Source organism: Urocampus carinirostris, chromosome 13, assembly GCF_059441175.1.
Source record: "Urocampus carinirostris isolate Australia breed hairy pipefish chromosome 13, RoL_Ucar_1.0, whole genome shotgun sequence".
Lineage (NCBI taxonomy): Eukaryota > Metazoa > Chordata > Actinopteri > Syngnathiformes > Syngnathidae > Urocampus > Urocampus carinirostris.
The window spans coordinates 171,917-196,248 of NC_142361.1; the positions used below are offsets into that span (position 1 = coordinate 171,917).

Genomic DNA, 24,332 nt, shown 5'->3' on the forward strand with positions numbered 1-24,332 from the left:
GTAGTCAGTGCGACGGGGGCTCCGGGGGCTGGGTGAGCCAGCATGGTTGCCTGGCACAGCGCGGTTTTTGTGTCCTCGAATGCCTTGGTCCTCTCAGCGGTCCATTCAACAGCTTGATTGGGTGACCTACCCTTGAGGGCCTCGTAGAGTGGGCGCATGACATCAGCGGCTCGGCAAATAAACCTATGGTAGAATGTCACCATGCCGAGAAACTCCCTGAGGCCCTGTGCTGTTGGCGGCTGAGGAAAGGTGGAGACGGCCTCTACCTTAGACGGTAGGGGGGAAGCCCCATCCTTGGTGATGAGATGCCCAAGGAAGTGGATGAAGGGTACGCCAAAAACACATTTCGCGGGATTTATAATCAGGCCATACTGACTGAGCTTGGTGAAGAGGTCTCTGAGGTGCTCCAAGTGTTCCTCTTCTGAGGAGCTGGCAACAAGGACGTCGTCCAGGTAGACGAACACAAAAGGCATGTCCCTGTGCACTGAATCCATCAGCCTTTGGAAGGACTGAGCGGCATTTTTAAGTCTGAACGGCATTCTGAGAAATTCGAACAACCCAAATGGAGTTATCACGGCCGTCTTCGGTATATCTGAGGGATGCACTGGCAGTTGGTGGTATCCCCGCACTAGGTCCACCTTGGAAAAGAGAAGTTTGCCCGCCAGGTGTGCAGAGAAGTCTTGAATGTGCGGGACTGGGTAACGGTCGGGCGTGGTAGCCTCGTTAAGGCGGCGATAGTCCCCGCATGGGCGCCAGCCACCGCCTGGTTTCGGGACCATGTGTAGTGGAGAGGCCCAGGGGCTGTCTGATCGGCCAATGATGCCGAGACGTTCCATGTTAGCAAATTCGGATTTAGCAGCTGCCAATCTGTCTGGATTGAGTCGTCGGGCCCTGGCATGAACTGGGGGCCCCTTGGTTTCAATGTGGTGCTCAACCCCATGTCTGGTCGTGGAGGCTGAGAAGGTGGGCTTTGCCAGACTGGGGAACTCGGCGAGGAGCCGGTGGTAAATATTACCGTCCGAGAGAGAGCTGGACAGACCCTCAAAAATCCCTTTGTCGCGGACACACGCGAGAGAGGAGAAATTCAATGCGTCAACGAGGCGGCCATTTTTCACATCGACGAGTAATCCATTGGCACACAGAAAATCTGCACCAAGAAGAGGAAAAGCAATATCCGCAGTGACAAAGTCCCATGTAAACTGCTGACCCCCAAAACACACGTCCACTGTCCGTGTCCCGTATGTGCGGATGGGGGTGTCATTGGCAGAAGTTAATGGAGGTCCATGTGTCCCCCCCCCCCCCCCCACATAGTCCACAGTGGCAGGGAGGACGCTCCTCTGGGCGCCGGTGTCACACAAGAACTTTTGGCCGGAGATGGCGTCCCGGATGAACAGTAGCCGGTTTCTTGCGCCTGCACTCACGGCCGCTACAGAGTGCAGGCCTTGAAGTTTCCCGTCGCGTTGGAGGTGCAAGGGGGACGGCACTTCTTGGCCCTGGGCCCAAAACGTGCATGGTAGTAACACAGACCTGACACATTCTGACCGTCAGTGGCCGCGCGTGCCTTGCTGGCTGGGGGCGTCGCACTTGATGGTGTGTAGGTGCGTGTAGGGGCCAGCACCTCATGTGTGTATCTATGTGTGGCCAGGAAAAACCGGTCCGCTTCCTCTGCCAGTGCACGCGGATCTGTAATGGTTGTATTCGCAAGCGCCGTCTGGACATGCGGCGGCATGTGACGCAGAAAAAGTTCAGTGAAAAGAAAATTTGGCTCTTCGGTGCCAAGCAAGTTTAACATCATTTCCATGTGATCCGATGGCTTACTGTCTCCTAAGCCCCGAATATCAAGGAGGCGTCGAGCACGCTCAGAACGCGACAGTTCAAAGATCCTGAGGAGATATCTTCAGTCCCTTTTATTTATCCAGTTCAGGAGGGGATGTGATGAAGCTCACCGCTCTGGCTGCAGTTGAGCTCCCCAGAGCAGACACCACGTGGTAATAGCGAGAGTCATCATCAGTGATTCCGCGCAGGGCGAATTGAGCCTCTGCTTGTGCGAACCATGTTAACGCCGATGACTCCCAGAACTCGGGGAGCTTGAGAACGGGCGCGTATGCCATGTCGGTATGCTCAGTATTATGCACGGCCTCGGAAACTTCCACGAGACTAATGTCGGGGAGTCGTAGGCGGAGTGTCAAACAAAGGTGCCAACGAAATCTGCTTTAATGACATTTAAACTAGCAATAACAAAACAAACACGAGAGTGGCTCGAGCCGGCCGAAATAAGAGTCCCCCTAGGAACTCGCTAACTAAACAATGGTTCCGTGGGTGAATTATGTAAAACCCACTACACAATCTTAGTTAGACGTAAATGCAATAGAAAATCATATTTTCGCGTTAAAACATGAACATTGCAAAATCGCTACTTTAAGCTGCACAAATTTATCGAGAGAGCCAATGAAGTTCCAGTTTGTGTTTTCCAGTTTTATGGAAGTATTGGTATATTTTTGTTACATTTTGTTACATTTTGTGACACATTATTTATTTACTATTATGTATTTCGGCCCAATGTGAGTTTGTTTTTCTGAAAGTAAAGTATTATTTAACCCAGAGTGATTTGTAGTTGTTTTCTGTCCAACAGTCACATAGTTCACACACAGTGTGTCACATCATTATGAAATAAACCACCAAGGTGTTACTCAAAATAAAGACGTTTATTGAATAGTAATGCAGAAAAGCACAGGAGGCAAATATGGGTCTGACTTCCAGAGCCTGAAACATGGCTTTTGGGCAATTCATTCCATATTACAATTCTTTGTACGGTGGACCTGGGAACATTGAAGACCCGTGACACCACACGGTAGGACAGACCGTGGGCCAGCCAGTACACGTAGATCATGACCTCCAGCCATGGTCCTGTTCCCTCTTCAGCAGCTCCTGCAGGGCCCACAGTACCTTTTTGCTTAACCTTAAGTCCTGAATGAGTTCTGAACCGAACCATAAGCACAGGATAGGAACAATCCTGTCCAACCTGTCCATGCTTATGGGATGGCCACTCTGGAACACAACAGATAAGATAAACAATTTGGACATAAATGTGGGCATACAAAAGAAAAGGACAGCTTTTACTGTGAGGTATGCATCATGAAAAAATGTAGAAATTATCTTTTTTTATATCCAATGACAACTCTTTTTAAATTCCTTATGAACTAAGGTGTTTGGGTCCTACAGGGAAGTTTGTTGACGATCTTGTCAGCTTAAGGGTCAGGTGGACTGTACTTGTGTTTGTTTACTTTTCACCGTGTCACACATTAAAGACCCCTACTATATGTCATAAAATGGCATTAAGATACTAACAAATAGGTTGTCATTTATGTCTACACAAACATAGGTTATTATGTGAACGTGCGTTGTATGTTAACACATACTGTATTTGACCGAACGGGTCATTTTTTTTAATGAGTGGACGTACCTTGTAAAGATGAATCAGTGCTACATAGCGCCGAAGCAGTCTTCAATATCGCGCATTTCTCCTCTGTTGATTGGAGATGCGGAAAAGGTGATGAGCTTCCAGGCAATCGGTAATAACACAGCTGTAGCGGGCTTTTTTAACGTTGCACGGACCCTCCAACTACCACACCACAGGTTGAGACTCAAGTTGTTTACATGTGACGTAGGCCAATACGTCACTGAGGTCTACAGCCAATTCGTATTACAGCCATCTACTGGACTGGGGTGGAACATTGCAAGTCCCGTCCAGTTTCTTAGGGGACAATCTTCACTTTGCACTCCACTCACCGAGGGGACTTCCCTATGGAGGGACCTCACTGGAGGGTTCTCAGGGCCAAGTGAGAGGAATGGGATTGGGCCTAAGTCTCTAGGCAGGCCTGGGTACACCTCAGGATTCTGTCAGACCAGCTGGACATGGTGGCTGGGGATAGGGAGGTCTGGGATTCCCTGAGGCTCAGGACCTTGCGTCCCCAACCTTGGATAAGTAGTAGATCATTGACTGATTGATAGAATTTCACATTTCTGGTTAATTTCTCTTTTCTTTTTTAATGTGCGCTTTATAGCTCCTAATATCTCCAGCCAATGTTAATTATTCAAAGGATTGACACATTGGTTTGCCAATACATTTCCCATAGTTTTTATGCCATTTTCCGGGGGTTTATTCAAATCAGAGCCCAAAATAAACGTCCGCAATGCCAATCGTGATTCATTTTTACGCACCATGACTCGCAAGTGTGCACAGAAATTGATTTGACTTCCTGAAAGAGAAGTTTACAACTCTAGAACTCTTTCAAAATGTATAAAAAAATTGGCCAAGGTAAAATACAAATTTGCAACAATTTAATGTTGGAAACTGATCATCTTCAAATGGCCACTTTTTGAAACGCCTAAACCTACCCCGTAGAAAAATGTGTAAAATACAATGTTTAGTTTTTCAGATTATGATCAAATGTACCAGGTAAAACTATTGTCTCACCTGTTTTTCAGCTTAGATTGAAAAAAAAAATTTAGGCAGGAAATACAAATATTCTATCTCTGTGTCTTCCAACTCAGATTACTCAATGTTAGTAGCACTTGCAGTGATTATTTCAGTTTGGAATAAAAATCTTATCTTTTAAAAGAGACCAAAGCCATCCATATTCTCCAAACGATTTAAGGACACTGTTCAATTTGCCTTGGACACGTCTTGGATTGGGATTTCAGGCGAATTTTACAAGAATGTTGAGGGGTTAATTAATATGCAATGATGTGTGATGATGAAAACAAGTAAATGGTTCCTCACACAGCCGTTCCCTTTTTGCCTGCTCCCTTTTGCCTTTCCTACCTTTACATCACGTGTTTGTGTAAATGTGTATACCGTACATGTCACCCCTCCCAACCACCAGGCAGCTTGGCGTCTGTACTCCACTGACGGTGCCCGTCCCTACCTCCACGCCACCTGGCACCACTACCAAAGCGCTCGGCCCCCCCTCAGGCATGTATCCCCCCCTCCCTTGTTCCAACCTTCCACAGGCACCAACATGACCACAACCGTCCGTTTCCGACCACTACACTAAACACTGCATCTAATGTGAACCCTAATACGCTTCTTTTCTTGGTTCTTCTCACTATTGCTTCATGACCACCTCCCCGTTCTTACATAGGACCTGCCAATCATAACTGATTCCCTCCTGTGCGTCTGGCGTAGTTACGCTGCTGATGAGAACTCGATTTCCGTTGCAACCTGGAAGCCTCATTTGAAAATTGTTGCATTCCTGCAGCCCCGCCAAGTAGGTAGACCCCACCCATCCTTTAACTCTCCCCACTTGTGGACTCAAAAGATGGCCTCCACTTCTTCCTGTTTGTCTTCTATCATCTTTGTAGCACACACTAATCTTGCAACCTTACTGCAGTGTGCGGTGCAGGACCACCAGGCTCCGCAATAGTCTAGTCCCCCTGGCCATTAGACTGTTAAATGGTCAATCTAACATATAGTTAACTTAAATCTAAACGGCTGCTAATCTGACTTTTGCACTACTGGCAGTTTTTTTTATAGCTTGCCACTCCTTGCACATTGCTCTCTGCACTATTGTAATTACAGCGTTATTGTTACAGTGTTAATGTTACTGTGTACCTGACTTGTTAACCTGACTGCCCATTTTGCGCATCTGGTTAGCTACTCTTCTTGCACTATCGGCACTATGGTAAAATACTATACGTAGCCAAAATACAATACAACATTATTTATATCTGTACATTCAAGGAAACTGTGGGGGTCAGATGCATCGACATTTCGTTCTGTATACACGTGTACTAGAACGACAATAAAGTAGATCTGAATCTGAATCTGAATCTGAATCTGATTCACACAGTGATGGCAAAAATACTCAAACTCTGCATTTAAATAAAACTGAATTGAGTTGGGGGCTGCTGGGTAAAGTTGGGCGAAATGGGGTTTTCCACAAAAACACTGCTGATAAATACATTCTGCTGTTCTTAAAGGGACACAGTTTTATATTTACCCACTAGGTGTCGCTGTAAGAGCAATGCAACCAAAAATGAGTCAAAGGAAGACTACAAACTACAGAGAATGAAAGTGAGCAAAAATCAGCCATTTTCTTCCAATTTTTACCAAGCCTTTCACAAAGATGGAAGGGAAAACTAGTTTTTTTAATGAATAAAAATTAGGGTAGAAAAAATAAAAAAAAGGTCAAAAAGCAAAGCTGTCATAAAAATAAAAGTAGGAGTAAGTAAAGAAAAAAGGGATAACGATAGAAAAAAGAAAAGAAAGGAATTATTGACAAAAAATACATTTTTACTTTGATTTTTTAGTTACATTTCTGTCTTATTTCTTTATTGACTTTTTTCTATTTACAGTTTTTATTTTTATTTCATTTTTCTTTTCCTGTTTTTCTTAATTTGGACTTTTTTGTCTTTTTGTCTTTTTTCTTTTTTCCTTTTTTCCCTTCTCTTTTTTTTAAAATATCTCATTTCTTTTTTCTTTTCTGAATTCTCTTCTTTTCAAAAGTGATAAGGTGCGTTATTGTCACTTTGAGTCTCCGTACGTTGTCTTCTTCTGTTGTGCTTTTAGCACTTGTTTCCGGTGGCACGACATAATACAGCGACCTCTAGTAGGAAAACAATACACACTTTTCTTTTAACTTTCAAATTAGGGCAGGGGTCTCAAACATTCATCCTGCAGGGGCCACGATTGCCCCCCAGGCAGTGAGTTTAAGACCCATGATTTAAATAGACTTTACTTAAATGCAGGATGATGTCAGGCTGAAATCTGACCACTGGACCACCAGATAACATACGAACGAGTTCTTCCTTGTGCCCACCCAATGACACGCTCATGTCAGGTAAATTGGCCAGTCCAAATTGTCCATAGGTGTGTATGAGCGAGTGAATGGTTGTCTGTCTCTGTGTGCCCTGCGACTGGCTGGCAACCAGTTTAGGGTGTCCCCTGCCCACTGCCCGAAGTTAGCTGGGATGGGCTCCGGCACCCCCCACAACCTTAGTGAGGACAAGCGGTGCAGATAATGGATGGATGGATATAAAGAAGCAAAAAGCTGGAGGGGGGAAAACCAAATAATAAAAGAAAAAGAGAAAAACAAGAAGTAAAAAAAATCATAATGACCCAGAGCCAGTGACCTATTTTCAGATCATGGCCGCAGGCACCTCAGCTGTCCTTAGAGGGCACCCTGGTGCCTGCGGGAACCAAGTTGGTTAACCCTGAGATATAATATAGTGCCTTTTCTAATATTATCTATACCAGGTCCAGTGGTTGGGATTCGATGCTCTTACCACTGCGCCCCGATTTTGATTCCCGTTGCATCCAACTGCAAAGTTAAAGTTGAGAAAAAGTGAAAAGCAATTGTATCCAGATTTTTATTTGAAAAAAATAGTTTTGTGCATTATGCAGGAATATCTGTTCACAGACAAGATTGACTAAAACTGTGTCTCTTTTCCTTGAAAAATATATTCCCAAATATTTGGTTATCCTATGTAAAACAACCGAAGTGTTAGAGGCTTTGTTGTGCAAAACAACATAAAAAGATGTAAATCCTTCAGCCAATTTGGGTTATTTTTGCCTTATTTGTTTAGTTAAAAACAAAGCCAAAAGTTATTTTCTCTATTTGGTTGCAAATATTCCACAGTGCGCTCCTACAAGCTTACAATTCTAAATTGCACGGCTACAGCTTGCATGCATCCACATTTCCAGTTACCTGAGCGCATCTCCCATTTGCTTGAATGTTGTATTTAATAACCCTCAGTCTGGAATAATGACCTTTCTACTCCTTTGTCTCCCTCTTATCTCTGTGGTTGCACTAACTGTTGAAGGAAAGAGCAGGGCGAGACCACGTACAGGTTTGTACATGCATACAAACGCAACACAAAAAACACAGGTCTCTTTATAACAGGGGTGTCAAACTTAAACGGATGGAAGAGACAAATAAAACCCTTAACGTAAACAAAGTCGTGTCTTCACAATGTCAACAGCAGGGTTGGGTAGGGTTACTTTAACTGGATTAGTTTCAATTACTTTTGGATTACTCCAATACCAAATATGCTAATAAAAGACAAAAGAAACTAAATATGAATAAAATTACTAAATTTTGTGCAGGCTCAGGGTGTAACGGAATACATGGAACAGCAAAAATGATGTTGGCAAGCTGTTTGGATTTATTTTCATTTTGTTTCTGTCGCACTTTATGTTAGTTTTGCCGGAGATCAAAGAGATCAAAGCCAGGAGAGAAAGCTTACCACGTGTTGTGAGTCATCATTTTATTCATATTTAGTTTCTCTTGTCTATTATTAGCATAATTGGTATTGGAGTAATCCAAAAGTAATTGAAAGTAATCAAGTTAAAGTAACCCTACCCAACCCTGGTCACCAGTCACTGAAAATTGGAATAATTGGAAAGCTTAAACTTTTGGGATTCAAGATAGATAACCATTCCAAAATAAAATCATCACAGAAACCTCACGATCAGTCTGAAACAAGATACCTTAAAACTAGAAAGCCGGTATAACTCACCAATTACGTCCCCTGGCAGTCATCAAATGAGTTGTCTGCAAAAGTGGAGTCGTTACTTTTAGACTGACCAGTGAATCCTACTGTGCAAAACATTTACTCGAAAAGACACAATAATGCCAACAGAAAATAAGAATCCGCCTACAAGCATTCCTAATTTGTTTGACGACCTTTGTTGTAATCGGTCTGTTTGGCTCAAAACTCGCCTGTAAAAATAAAAAGACTCGTCAGATGACTTCCGCTTAAACTCTGACCTTTTGATTGACACCACTCTTGGCCAATTGCAAGCTTTTTTTCACGGTACTTAGCCTGTGACAACCTATGAGGGCCTGTATTGAAGAAAAAAACTGACATAACCAATTTGGCTTTAAAAATCTATAGCCAATAGTGACTGATTCAAATGTGGTTTGCAATAATGGTTAGCCAATGAAATCCCCAACGTAAATTAGTGCAATTTAACGATCTCAATTGAAATCATAGCCGGAAAAAAACATGTGCATATGCCACCCAGGATCCATATTTACGCACGAGTATTACGCCCAAGTGTGCACAATCATGGTTTGACTTCTGGTAAGAGAAGTCAAACATTTCACAATGTCTAAAAATTAAGTAAAATACACGTATGCAAAGTTTTTAGGGCTGTGAACTGGTCGTCTCCAAATGGACACTTTACCGTCAGAAAAATGTGTGAAATACAATGATTAGTTTTTCAGATTGTGATCAAATTTGACCTGGGATCAGGCAAGGCTTCATGCTGTTGTCCCAGCTGTTTTCCAGATGAGATGCCCATGCTACACTCTTTTGCAGTGTCACCATTTAAAAGCAGCCAAAACTGTACATATTCTCTAAACGTTACAAGGACAGCATACAATTTACTTTGGGTATGTCTTGGATTGGGATTTTATGCGAATTTTACAGGAGCAATAAGGGGTTAAATGCTTGAATATAAAATCACATATCTGGAAGCAGCGCAACCAGAAAAGGCAATGAAAGGAAGCTGACAAATTGGAAGTATTTACAAACCAAATGTAACTAACATCTCATGATTTAGATATTTTTAGGCAAGCAGAAAAGGCCTCGCAGGCCTTGATGGCCCACAGCTGAATTGTCATATTAATGTCATGCAGTTACAGTGTCTATAATGAAAATTCAGATGAGACAAATCCAAGATTAATCATAAACAACAATCTACCGATGCAAAAATTAATGTTATTAAAAAAGCAGCAGAAATAGTCAACAGCGCACAGTGTCTCTACCTAAATTTGAATTTACCGTAACTAATAAAATCAAAAACAAGTTCAAATTGGGTGAAAGTTTATTTTTGACAGTTTATAATAAGCCTCTCTTTTTCTCTCCTCACTCACTCTCTCTCTTTCTCTCTCTCGCTCTCTCTCTCTTCCTCTCTCTCTTTTTCATACTCTTTCTTTGTTTTTCTTTTTTCCCACTTTCCTGAGTTTTTTTATGGCTGGTTGACATCTGGGAGCCTCCTGCCACGCGAGCGGCTTCTGAAAACATTTTAATCGTTCTTTTTTTCCCCCTTTTTTCTTTATTCATTTATTTTACTTTTACAATCAATTAAGAGACACAAACAAGTGATTGTTGTCATTAAGCTAAACACTTAATAAGGGATGACCACAACTTGGTCTGCGTCTATAAATAAATAAATAAATCAACTTTACAATTAATCGATGAATCGGATTGCTTAAAGATATTTTTAGTATCCTCCTCTTTATGTTGAAGTTTTGGACGGATAGAGATAGAGTGCCCAAAACAAGATTATATTTCAAACAATGACAAAATACAAGTGTTTGTCAATTAACTTCACAATAAACAGAATAATAAACAAATATGTAAAATGCTGTTTTCCTACCACGTTATCCAAAGATCATATTATATTTGGACTCATCATACTAAACATACAAAAGACAGTAATGCATTTTATTTTATTTGTAGAAAAAAATGTATCCACAAAGAATATATCAAAAATGTGAACCCACTTTTCAAAATTTTAACATTTTTTTGAAAAATTTAGGAACATGACATTCCCAATGTGAAAATATATCCTATTCTTCCGAATCTGCCCCCTTGTGTAGAGTTAAACATATCCACCCATCCATCCATTATCTGCACCGCTTATCCTCAGTAGGGTCGCGGGGGTGCTGGAGCCCATCTCAGCTGTCTTTTGGCAGTGGGCAGGGGACACCTCCAACTGGTTCCCAGCCAATCGCAGGGCACACAGAGACAGACAACTCACTCGCTCATACACACCTAGGGACAATTTGGACTGGCCAATTAACCTGACATGCATGCTTTTTTGGAATGTGGGAGAAATTCGGAGTGCCCAGAGGAAACCCACGTAAGCACGGGGAGAACATGCAAACTCCACACAGGAGGTTCGATCTCATGACCTCAGAAGTGTGCCGTACACACGCTAACCACTGCGCTGCCTTGCTGCCCGTTAAACATTTCATTATTATTTTTCTTTTTACTATATTTTTTCTATTTCCTTTTTTTCTGTACTTCTGCAGCACTTCTGTTCCATTCAAAATTGTTAACTTTATTTTATCATGAGACAGTAGAACCCTACAAAGTTGAAAATGTCATGCTAATTTGTTTTGTTTTTATGTAACGTTCAATAAAAAAAAGACTTTAAAAATGTAAGACGTCTTTTTAATAAAAACAGAATTGCGAGGTGTCCTAAATCGCTGGTTTTAGTAAGGCTTTTCCTTGACAACCTCAACGATCAATTTGCATTTCAAATGGCGCATTTCTCTCTTCTGGCCAACATTTTTTTTTTTTTTTTTTTTTTTTAAGATTATTAAAAAGTAACGTCTTATTGGCATTTTTTGTTGTTGGAATTTTGAAAAAAACAACAGTTTCAAGTTATGTATATATTTTTAGAATATTTCAAGATATTTAAATGTCAGTAAAAATGTCGTTTTTCAGACCCATAGCGATACTGATATTCAACTGATGAGTTTTTTATCAATACCAGGTACTAGGAGTGGGCGAATCTATCCAAGTATCGTTATTATTGATACTAAGCAAGTACTCTGATCGGATATACACTATTTTAATCGGATCAATACTTCAATCCTGCACCAATTTCCTCAAGGTGCCACTTCTTCATGTAGATAGCGCTCTCAGCCACTCTTAATCACTTCCACTGAGGTTGCATATCTTATCTCCAGAGGCAGAGCATTCCACAGCACTGTTGCCCAGATGGAGAACGCTCACGAGCTTTCTGATTTCTTCTTGGCTCTTGGGGTTTTCAGAGCGGCAGGTCATAGGGGGAACTAAATTTAGGGAGATCCAAGGAAACATTTTTATGTTAATTAAGAGAATCTTAAAGTCACATCTTAGGTCACCTCCTTTAGCTCTTTGCACCAAAATTGTTGATGTCCATGTACAAGTATGTGTCCGGACAAATTATTTTATTGTAATATATTTTAGTATTTTTTTTGGTTTGTTTTTTTACTCCTATCCATGCTTTTTATATTATCCTCTTACTCTTCCCATGTGCCCTAGCAAGAGCGACGGGAAATTCTTCCAAAGTTATACAGTGGAACCTCGGTTCTCTACCATAATCCGTTCCAGAACCATGTTCGAAAACCGATTTGTTCAATCACCGAAATCGTTTTTTCCCATTAAAAGTAATGTAAAATCGTTTTAATCAGTTCCAACACCCTGAATGTTTACCACGAACGTAAACATGAAGCTAACCTAGGCTAATCGTACGTTCGCGTTAGCGTAATCTTCCGTACGAAAGATTACGCTAACATGAACGTGTAAAAATTAAATAAAGGATTATGAATAGGATTTCTTACCTTTGTGGTGGACGGTGGGGAGAGAAAAATCATAAAAAGTTTTTCAATATCTTCCAAAACTTGCGGCAGTTGCTTCCTAGCCGCATTACTCGATTTCACAGCCTCCTTATTCTTTACTATCGTACTGATAGTAGATTTAGCCATGCTGTATTCACTAGCAAGATCGGAAATTCGTACACCTCTTTCATATTTAGCTATTATGTCTTTCTTAAAGGCAATAGTTTTACGAACAACTTGTCTTTTTTCACCTGTCCTGCTTGCACCGACCTTCTTCGGAGGCATAATTAGGGGCTAAAACACCCGTACGCCGCTCAGCATCGCACCCTAGCGTACCTGCGTTCGAACTCCGATTTTTTGACCGAACAGCGAAGCAAGAATTTTTCGGAATTTTTGGTTGAACATCGATTTGTCCGAACTGAGAGGCGTTCGAAAACCGAGGTTCCACTGTACTAGGAAATACAGGAGGTACTTCCCAGCATCCTGGCTGCGTCTTCCCTAGACTAATCAAAGTGAAGCTCGCCATACAACGCAGGAATGACTGACTAATAGCGTGAACATATGGCCCGCAACCCATATATGGCTCTTTTCACAGAGAAAAGAACTTGTCCCTGTTCCAGTGCATGATGGTCCTTTATTTGTCTATTACACTTTATTTGTCTACATCTTAGCTCACGACTTTAATGTATTTCATGTGCAAGTCTCGCAATACATAGTTTAGAGCATAAGTCTCCAACCTTTTTCAAGCCGAGAGCTACTTTTTGTTACTAAAGAAAAGAAAAAGAAAAATAAGAGAAAAATAGCAACTTAGTTAGATGGCTTGCTAGCTAGAAAGTTAAATGGGTTAAAAACTTAAAAGGAGCTACATAGGAAGCTAAAGAGTAAAAAGCCATCTAAATTGTCAGACAGAGAGATAAAGAAAGGCCAAAATTTAGCTTCATAACCAGCAAAACAAGTCAAGTCAAGTAATGTTTATCTGTATAGCCCTTAATCACAAAGAGTCTCAAAGGGCTGCACAGACCACAGGTTATTGCTAACTATCTATCTATCTATCTATCTATCTATCTATCTATCTATCTATCTATCTATCTATCTATCTATCTATCTATCTATCTATCTATCTATCTATCTATCTATCTATCTATCTATCTATCTATCTATCTATCTATCTATCTATCTATCTATCTATCTATCTATCTATCTATCTATCTATCTATCTATCTATCTATCTATCTATCTATCTATCTATCTATCTATCTATCTATCTATCTATCTATCTATCTATCTGTTACACCATCCCCTGATCTAAATGAGGGCAAGGAAAAGCTCAAAAATCTCAACATGATAAAAATGAAGAAGCCTTGAGAAGGGAATCCCCCTTCCAGGATAACCAGCCTGAAATGGATGTTGCAAAACAAATTATACTGTCAGGACCAGAACGGCAACAGGACAAAATTGCGTTATGTTTCTCACAAGTTTTATTCGAAGAAACAGAAAGGGCTGAGTCCACGATTCGGCGTTCGCTAGGCGCGGGAAGCAAGTCGCTCTCATACTGTGATCCGAACACGGAAGTGGATCTTCGATAGCAAGTGATGGCGGTGTCAAGGACAGAAAAACAGGTCGATAGCCGGGACAGGAGAGCAAAAACGTGGTCGGGGTCAGAAACGGGTCGTAAGCCGGGACGGGAGAGCAAACGTGGTCGGGATCAAAAACGGGTCGTAACCGGAGACCGACGGGAGCAAAAACGGGACAGGTGGGAGTCAGGGTCAAAAAAGGCTTGCTTAGTATACACTGAGGTTTGCAGACAGACTGACAACAGGGGATTGACAGGACTGAGTTCAAATAGTGACCGGGAGCCAATCAGAACCTGCGGCGGGTGGTACCAAATGAGCAGGCACAGCTGAGTCACATCAGTAATCATGACAAATACACAGATATTGTCAACATAAAATATAGGTTATTCATATGGAGAACACTCTCGAACCTGCGGATCTCTTGGCTCTTGGGATCACTAGTAGACCAGCATTTTCAGAGCGAAGGCTCCAGACTGGAACATAGTGGGAAATTAAATCTGAAAGATAGAGGGCATGATTTTGTATACTACCAACAGAACCTTAAAATCACATTTTAAGCTAACAGCGAGCCATTGCAGGTTAGCTTAAACCAGGGTAATGTAATCAAACTTTCTTGTCTTAGTTAAAAGCCTCGCTGCAGCATTTTGTACCAGCTGGAGGCTCTTGATTTTGGACTTTGGGAGACCGGAGAATAGTGCATGACAGTAATTGAGACAGGAGGTAACAAACGCATGAATTATAATCACCGCATCCGACTGAGACAGCGTAGGGCGAATTTTAGCAATGTTGCGAAGATGGAAGAAAGCTGGTGTAGAAATATTCTTTATCTGTGCTTGAAAGGACAGATTGAGGTCATATATGACACCTACATTTTTGACTGAGTCACTCGGGGTGAGATATTACATTTGTCAATGTTCAGAGCAATTTTTGAGAACAAGTCACGGCTTTAGATGGACCAATAACTAACATTTCGGTCTTTTCAGAGTTAAGGTGCAACAAGTTGAATGACATCCGTTCTTTTATCTCAGTGAGGCAGGCCTCCAAATTTCCACAGTTTAGTGTGGCAGATTCCTCCATCGGAAGATATAGTCGAATGTCATCTGCGTAGCAATGGAAACTGATATTAAACTTGCTACTTGATAATATAATATAAATGCTGAAAAGAAGGGGGCCAAGTATTGAACCCTGCGGAACACCACACGTAACACTGAAGGGCTCAGATGTCATTTTACTATATTTAACAGTGCGTCCTATCTGAGAGGTAGGATCTGAACCATAAGAGGACGGATGTAAAATGTTAGCAAGATAGTATTAAAAAAATGTGGAAAGCTGACTAGATCGCTGAAAATATAGGAAGGCAGCTAGCTACAAAGCTAAGCAGCTTAATAGCTAGCTAGCTATCTAAAAAAAAAAAATTCTTTGCCCTTTTGCTTTATAAAACCCATAAATTGGAATTTAGTTTCTTGCATTTCCTGTAAAATAAATCAATTAAAAGATCCATGAATAAATGTGTTTAGTACGTGAATAAATAGATTATCATAATTAATTGCTTCAAAAGAATCATCAATACTCAAATAGATTTTTTTGTCCATGAAGCCAATCAACTGCAATTATTTATTTGAATTGCTAAAATAAGAACTTATCCCAATAATATTATGTTGTTACTATGTCATTGCCAGGTTAAGTATTAAAAATAGGGTTAAATAGACACAGTAACAAACAACACAAACGTAATTTTGCCAGAAAAACACAATGATCTAGCACTGGTGAGCTATTTTCAGAACAGGTCAGCGGGCAGCTCAACAGTCCTCAAGGGGCACGTTGGTGCCTCCAGGCACCAGGTGGGAGACCCCTGGTTTAGAAATTATTGTGACCAATGAGTTGCAAATTTTCTTGAAAAGTAAAGGCTGGATTTAGGGGAAATATGTGTGGGTGCACTCTGTCTCTGTGGTGGCCCCGGTAAGAATGTTTGATAAAAGGTCTAGAAAACGTGAATTTAGTCACAAAGAGTTAATCATTTCCACTAGCTCTCTTAAAAGCCGAGCTACGAAATGTTTTTAAAAGCTCATTTCATGCAGTTGGATTATTTTAGAAAAACTAACATTTCTAAAAAAGCCATGCCAAAACTTTTACACAAAATCATGATAGATCTACACGGCAAAAAAACTATACCTTTGTTTTGTCGTATCATTTTGCTCATCTGAAATATTCTTTTTCACAGTTTAACTTGTTTTCCTTAGGAAAACTCATTTTGCTATATTTCTAAAACTAACTGCCAAAAGTGAGTTATTGTCTTCTAAAAAAGGTATATAATATCATTTTTGTCTAATTTGCTACACAAAGTAAGATATGAAGATAAAAGAAAATGTTTTTATGAAAATCCATCAATCAGTAATAACTTAATCCATAATACGCTAGGGCTGCACTCAAAGGGACAGTGTGTATTATTCAGTGTCTCCTAGGGGCAGAATTATATTTCATTTAAAAAAAAGAATAATCATTTAAATATTTGCAAAAATACATAAACTATTGTAATTGTGTGCATTTTTTTAAAATACTGCTAAGTTGAGATATTGGCATTAATTTTATACAACATGAAACTCACCTCTAAGGAGTTGACATAATTGCCTGCCATCTTGCTGCTAACGATACCCCAAAAATATAAAATCTGGACAAACGCTGGGCAAAAAAAATCTAAGAAGAATGTTGTTCTAATGGTCCCTTTTAATCTCTGTAATTTTCATTCTTACTTGTGATTTTTGACACTCATTATAGGTTGTAAAACACAAAACTACAACATGTAGTGGTCGAATAATACACACTGCCTTTAATTCTCTCATTAAGGCGGGGGAGGCTCAAACGATTATCCTGAGGGCCGCAAATGGCTTCCGGGCCGTGAGTTTGAGACCTCTGTTTTAGGGTAACCCAAAATATGTGGTATTTTGTCAAAATGCACGTATTTGTTTGTATTTTTAAAACAAGACTTCCATGACTTTTTTCTTGAATAATCCATTCCTTAATATTAATTTTTTCTTAGTTTATTTCACAGCCCAAGTGATTGAGTTTTTTTTTTTTTTTCGTGCAGAACAACATAGAAAGATGCCAATCATTAAGCCAATTTCAAGGATTAAACATTCTTGAAATTGTTACTTTATTTCTCAACAAGTCACCTTGAAAATGACGCAAACACTGCTCTCTGGTGGTTTTGCTTTGTCATTCCATTTCTACTTCCGTTCTGATTAACTGCTGCTGGCATGTGTTTGTATGGCATTTTCCTATGAGGTGTCATCACCCCCTAGATAGAAAAATCTTCTAAACAGGCCACTATGAAATGTGTATCAATGCAAAGATTACGTATCAAACATGGACATTTGTTGTGGGCCATAAAGGAAGGCAGTTTTCCAGTGGTATACTGTAATGCGAAGACTTCCCGCAACTGAAAATGTTTTTAGTTTTCAACCCATTTACCTTTCTTACTCTCATTTTTACCCAGGGGTCTCCAACCTTTCTTAAGCTGAAAATTACTTTTTGATACTTATTAGCGCAACAGACTCCGAGTTTAATATTATTTTTTTAAATAGCAACTTAGCTAGATGGCTTGCTAAATAGCTAGAAAGTAGCTTTGATAACTATAAAAAAAATGTTAAAACATATAAGCTCGCTAGATACCTTGCTTAATAGTTAAAAATTTAGGAAGATAGCTAGCTACAAAGCTAAAAAAAGTAGCCGTATACTGTAGCTAGTTAAAAGAGCACAAAGCCCTCTAAACAGCCAAATAGAATGCTAAAAACAAAACGAGATACCTAGCTAGAAAGTAGGCCAAAATTTAGCTTGATACCTAGCAAAATAAGATAAGATGTTGGCTAAATAACATGCGAAAAACGTAAAAGCTAGCTAGATAGCATCCTAAATAGTAAAAATGTTGGAAGATAACTAGCTACAAAGCTAAAAGGGTAGCATGATTGCTAGCTAAAAGAGTAAATTGTCATCTAAATAGCCAGGTAGAAAGCTTAAAACCAAGCTAGATAGCTAGCTAAAAAGGAGGCCAAAATTCTGTTCGATAACTTGCAAGTAAAGGGATAGTGTTAACTCAATAGCATGCAAAAAACATAAAAGCTGGCTAGATAGCTTGCTAAATAGCTAAAAATGTGTGAAGATAGCTAGTACAGAACTAAAAATGTAGCCAGGTAGCTAGCTGAAAAATTACTGCACATTTCTTCACTAATTCACTTTATAAAACCCATAAATTGGAATTCAGTTTGTTGTATTTCCTGTAAAATAAATCAATAAAAAGATGAATACAAACTTAATGTACCAGTAGATTTTCATTATTCTCTTAAATAATTGCTTAAAAAACAATCATCAATACTTGAATAGATTTTTTGGGGAATTTATTTATTTGAATTTCGAAAATAGCAATTTACCATGTCATTACTATGTCAATTATTAAAAATAGGTTTGAATAGAAGACTCAGTCGACCACTAAAAAGACCTAGCACTGGTTAACTATTTTGAGAACAGGTCCACGGACACCTCAACAGTCCTTAGGGGGCAGCCGTTCGAGACCCCTGTTTTTACCCAACACCTAAATGCGAAAAATTTGTCTCAAACAATATATGCTCACATATTGTTCAAGTGCACAAACAAATTTGTGATTTACTCAAGATCTAAATATGATATGTCTTAATAAATACACACGAAAGAATAAAAATCACACACATAAATCACAGATAAATGTATGGCTTGGCAAAATACAAGATTCCAATAAGAGCTTTTCTTTTAATGGTACTGGAGAAATTGGAAAATTGCTTTTAAGGCCTTAAAAATGATTAAATTTGAAAAAGGTGTCAGACCCTGTTAATTTTGTGGCTCTGGGGCATTTGCGGCCCTCAGTACAATAGTTTGAGGCCCCGCCTTAATATTAAAGTTAAAGGGACAATGTGTATTATTTGAACACTAGATGTTACTGTATCCTTACATGCCACCAAAAACAAGTGCTAAAAGAACAAAAGACAAAATGAGGGGACTAAAAGTGAACAAAACGCAAATTATTACTTTTGAAAAGAGAAATAAGAAATGAAAAAGGGAAAAAGAATATAGAGAAAATGAAAAAAATAGAAATAAGACAAAAAGCAAAATGACAAAAAGAAGAGACAAACTAGACAATTCCCGCGGCAGTTGTAAGAGTTGTGATTGATCTGGAAGATGATCCCGGCATGTATATATGACCCCGGTTGTTAGCATTATGAGTTAGCGTAAAGTTTTTAACTCAGAGAGATGTCTCTGTCATTTGTTACTTGGTTCTGTGGGGGGACTCCGCCCCCCCACACCTCCCCAGTACTGGCAAGTTCATTTGAGATGGGCCCACAACCGTTAGCAACAAGGATATGCCTTGTGGAGGTCTAAAAAACACATTCATGGTAATAACATAGTAATAACACTGTTAGCATGTTAGCATTAGAATAATTTTTCAGCATTAAGAAGTTAGCATTTAGCCTTTAGCATCCTTTTTTAGCATGTATCTGTTAGCACAACTCATCAACATGAGGCCACTAGCATAATTTATAAATATGAAGTCGTTAAAATATAGCCATTACCAAAGTTTTTAGCATGAAGCAGTTAGCGTTTAGCCGTTAGCATCACTTTTTGCATGTATATGTTAGCATAACTCATCAACTAAGACTTATAACATTGGTAAAAATGGCGGCGCCCTCTGTTGGCTGCGGCTGCATCGGCTCGCTACAATGGGTCAGGTGTATCGACATTTCGTTCTGTGTACATTGTTACAAAGAATGACAATACAAAGGAAATTATTATTATTATTAACACGAGGCCTTTAGCAGAATTTGTAAATATGAAGTCGTTAAAATATAGCCATTACCTAAATTTTTTACTATGAAGAAGTTAGCATTGCCGACAGTGTTTAAAGCTAGCTTACGCTAATGCTTGGGCTGGCTGCGCCAGCCCAACCCATTGCCTACAGTGTTACAGCTGCGCCAGCTCAACTCGTCATCAACAGTTTTTACCGCTGGCATAAGTAAGCATAGCCGCTGGCATAAGTAAGCATAGCATCAACCTCTCATTGCTAATACTTGGGCTGGCCAACTAATCACCAACAGTGTTTACAGCTAGCTTGTGCTAATATTTGGGCTGGCATAGCCAGCCCAACACTTTGCCAGCGGCGCACATAGCTGTTAGCATCCTCTCCCTAGCATACACTCTTTGGAATTCACCATTTACCTATGGTTAAAGGTAATGTGGGTCGGGCCCCCTCAGGGCACCCTGGAGTCCCTGCTTACTATGACTACCCTCTGGAAAAGCCCTCATTACCATGACTACCAATAGAAATGAATGGGCCCATGTATTCCGGATGGGAGATTCTCAAAACCCATTATTCCGAATGGAGACTTTTTTTGGTCTCCGGGGCCCCGCATCGAAAATCTGTATTGTCGCAGGAGAGTCCTGATTCGGCCGGAAATTTTGGTATATGAATCGTTGGGCAGTAGCCCAACGATTCATATACCAAAAACCTCTGGGAGGAGAGGCCCGTCGAAATTCGGCGGAAGAAGATAGATATAATAATAATTTTAATAAGATCTCAGGGGATTATAATAGTTGTGCCTGCACTTGGCAATGTAGTCGTGCCTTGCTGAAGCAATCACAACTAATTAAAAGAAAGGAATAAGACAAATTTAAGTAAAACTCAAGAAATATGTGAAAAAAATACAGAAATGGGAAAAGAACAAAAGAAATTTTTTTAAAAGGCAAACATTGAAACCCAAGAAAAAAAATAAAAACATTAAAAGAAAAAACTTTTTTTCCTGTTTTTGACATTTTCTATTTAACTCCCTTTCTTTCCTTCCCATTTTCCTTTTTTTTTGCATTCTTTTCCCTTACTTTTCTTTTTGCTTCTGTTTTTCTTTTTTGCTTCTTTTTCTCATTTGTTTGTCCCTCTTTTTATTCTATTTAAAAATCATTTTTTGTCTCTCTTTTAAAAAGGCTGGATAAAAATGTGAAAAAAGGGTTACTTTTTTGCTTCCTTTTAGTCTCTGTAGTTTGTAGTCTGGACTATATTTGTAGTTGCACTACACATGACATTGAAATCTAGTGGACGAATATAAAACACTGTCTTGAAGTCTCTGACACTTGTCGCTTTGGTTTTGAGCATGTCAGACGGATGATGTATGTTATAAAAATCTCTCCGGAACACTTGCTACATTGCCTTTTGAATCTCTCGACCTCATCTTCCCTCACTCCATCCATGCAGTCAAAAGCGGAGCTTCAAGGAGCGAGTCCGCATTGCGAGTCCTCGGGGCCAAAACACGAGAAGCCGCCAGGCGTACATCAACGAACGGCAGCTCAGTTCCCCTGGAAACGAGGCGGCAGGTGAACTGATGAGCCAAAGTCCTGCAAATGTGCAGAAGAGCTGGAGCTTCAACGACCGAACGCGCTTCAGACCTTCGCTCAGGCTCAAGAGCCAGACTCGCAACGTAGCTTCAGACGGTAACAGTCCACAGTTTGCTTGTTAATGTAGCCAATTTAGGGCTCAATCAATGACTTTACCTACCGTATTTTCCGCACTATATGGCGCACCATGTTATAAGGCGCACCTTCAATGAATGATATATTTTAAAACTTATGCCATACATAAGACGCACCCCATTATAAGGCGCTATAAGTGCATGCTGGTTTAAGATCAGGTAATTGTGCAATTTTGTAATTGTAATCCTGTGCAGTCCTTCGAGACATTTTTGGGATTAAGGGCTATTTACGGTAAATAAATGTGACGACTTGACTACAGTAGAGAATGTAGTTACTTTATGCAACCTCTAGATGTTGCCACGCTCAAGGGAATGTCAACAAAATATTCAAAAAGGTCAAACTTTATTAACAAACAAGCTTTCCACAACTCCATTCACTCCCAAAATAAATAAACAGCCGTTTTATTATTTTCTCTGAGGTAAAGCATTTTCGTGACACATCTTTGAACAACATCGACATATCATTTTATTTTTTGTCCATTTAGTCAACACGCAAAGAAAAAAACGTCTGATACTGTTATTTTAAATGAAACGTTAGTGCAATCGCAATAAAGTGACACTCGTAATGTGCAAAAACAACGAGTGCAAAGCAATAACATAATAACTGTAAAATGTAAAACGTAAACACACAAAAGAAAAACAAAGATCACTCTATAAGCTCCTCATCGACGAATCCCTCGAATTCTTCTTCTGCTGTGTTCGAATTGACCATATCTCAGTGAATGGGCCATCCAACACGTCCGGTGTTTTTGTGCCAGCGCTGTTGCCTTCATACGTATAGTTATCGTACTGACACTTCTGCTTGCCGCTCTTTGTTGAACAACCCACTGTTCAAGTGTCTCCTCTAACTCTGGCCATCTTGCTTTATTGCCACGGAAACTTTGTTGAGTTTTCCTTACTTGGCGGAGCTTATCTTCATCCTTTCTCCACTTCCGTACCATCGATTCATTTAAGTTTAACTCTCTCGCTGCCGCTCTATTGCCGTGTTGTGCTGCGTGACTGATCGCTTTGAGTTTAAACTCGGCGTTGTACGCGTGTCTCTTAACAGGAGCCATTTTCTTATACAAATGCACGTATGAAAGAGAATCTCGCTCTCTCTCTCTCTCTCTCGCTCTCTCTCTCTCTCAAACGTGACATTCTGAATAATTCTGCGTTTGTTTAAGGTAAATTGTGCTTTACATCTTCACCAGTCATAACCCTGGATTCAGACAAATACTGTATTTGTTGAATATGAATTAAGCAGTTTAATGGGGTAGCCATTTTGCCACTTAGTAAACAAATACAACACGAGCCCCGGCAACTACCAATCGTTTAATATTTCCCAGTATGCACAGCGCGAAAAATGGAGTCGGCGGCTGTTTCTCGTAGTTGCGAGACCTTGCGAATTTAATATTGAGCCATATATAAGGCGCACTGTGTTATAAGGCGCATGGTCAGCTTTTGAAAAAAAACAAGACTTTTAGGTGCGCCTTATAGTGCGGAAAATACGGTAATTCAATTGAAGAGGCGAGCACCGCATTTGTTTTTAAGATAGTTTTATCAAGAAAACAGAGAGAGAGTACAGGGATGTCAAACTCATTTTAACTCGGGGGCCACACGATAGAACAAACATTCTGTTGGGGGCTGGACTAGTAGATTAAAGAGAAAGAAAAAAAAGAGATAAAGAAATAAGAGAAAGGAAAAGGAGAGAGGGTGGGACGAGGGAGAGGGAGAGAGCGTGAGAAACAAAGGATAAAAAGTCGTGAGGAAGTGGGAAACGAAAGGGAGAGTAAGAAAGAAATCCAAAGAGAAATACAAAGACAGAAGGAGAGAAATGAGATAAGAAAGCGCGAAAGGTAGGAAGAGAGAAAGAGAAAAGGAAAAAAGGAAGTTAGAGGAAAAGAGGTTAAAAGACTGAGTGGGAGAAAAGGGGTGGAAAAGAAAGAGAGAGAAGTACAGTGTTTTTGTGAGAGGCACCTGGCTTTGGCAAGTGGACATATTTCAACCTGCAGCTTGTTTTTCTCTTGCGCTTCTCTGGGTGTTGTCTCGCGGGCTGGATTCAATCCCTTAGCGGGCCTGATCTGGCCCGCGGGCCGCCCGTTTGACGCCTGTGACCTAGTGGAAAAAAAACTGCGGCTGGACGAGTAAATTAAAGAGAAAATAAATAAACAGGTAGAGAAAGAAAGAGGAAGAAAAAAAAAAGAAAGGTAGATATATAGAAAGAGAGAGAGAGAACAAGAGATAAAGAACGGGAGAGAGAAAGAAAGTGAGGAAGAGAAAAAAGAAAGTAAGACGTGGGGAAATAAAAAGAAAATGAGAGAGAATGAACAACAAAAAGTGAAGGGGAGAGAGGGAAAGAAAAAGGGGAAATGGTAGAAAGGAGAGAAAGAAAGATACAATGGGATAAAGAGAGAAAAAGAGGCATTAGGAGAAAGAAAGAGAAAAGGAAATAGAATGAATGGGCAAAAGAAAAACAAAGAGAGAGAGAAGAGAAGAAAGATAAAAACACAGAAAGAAATAGAAAAAGAAAGAAAAAAGATAGAAAGAGATAGATAGAGTGAGAAAGAAAGAAAGATAGAGAAAGAAAGAAAAAAAGAGGAGGAGGAATACAGCTGCAATTGCTTTGAAAGTGGCACCTGACCTTATTTAAAACTGCAGCTCAGATTTTGTTTTTTGTTTTTCTTATTGAGCTCCTCTCAGTCTTGTCCTGGGGGCCAGATTCAATCTGTCGGCAGGCATGAACTGGCCCACGGCCGCATGTTTTAGATAATCTTAATGTTGGCTACAACAATTCAAAGTAAATACTCTTAAACAGTTTTGGAAGTTTGGCAAACTTGAATAAAGACAAACATTAAAGAGAGGATGACTGGGGCCATATATTGTGAGATTTTGGTGAA

At 40.0% G+C, this 24,332-nt stretch overlaps 1 protein-coding gene across 1 annotated transcript in view; it reads left to right on the forward strand.

Moving 5' to 3' along the window:
- The window catches only part of LOC148353441 (potassium voltage-gated channel subfamily KQT member 4-like), a 132,390-nt gene that overhangs the window by 75,594 nt on the left and 32,464 nt on the right, over positions 1–24,332 (forward strand). Inside the window, exons 8-9 of the mRNA XM_088351990.1 lie at positions 4,887–4,975; positions 21,183–21,418. Coding sequence (XP_088208116.1) covers positions 4,887–4,975; positions 21,183–21,418 — 325 coding nt within the window. The remainder of the gene's footprint in view (positions 1–4,886; positions 4,976–21,182; positions 21,419–24,332) is intronic.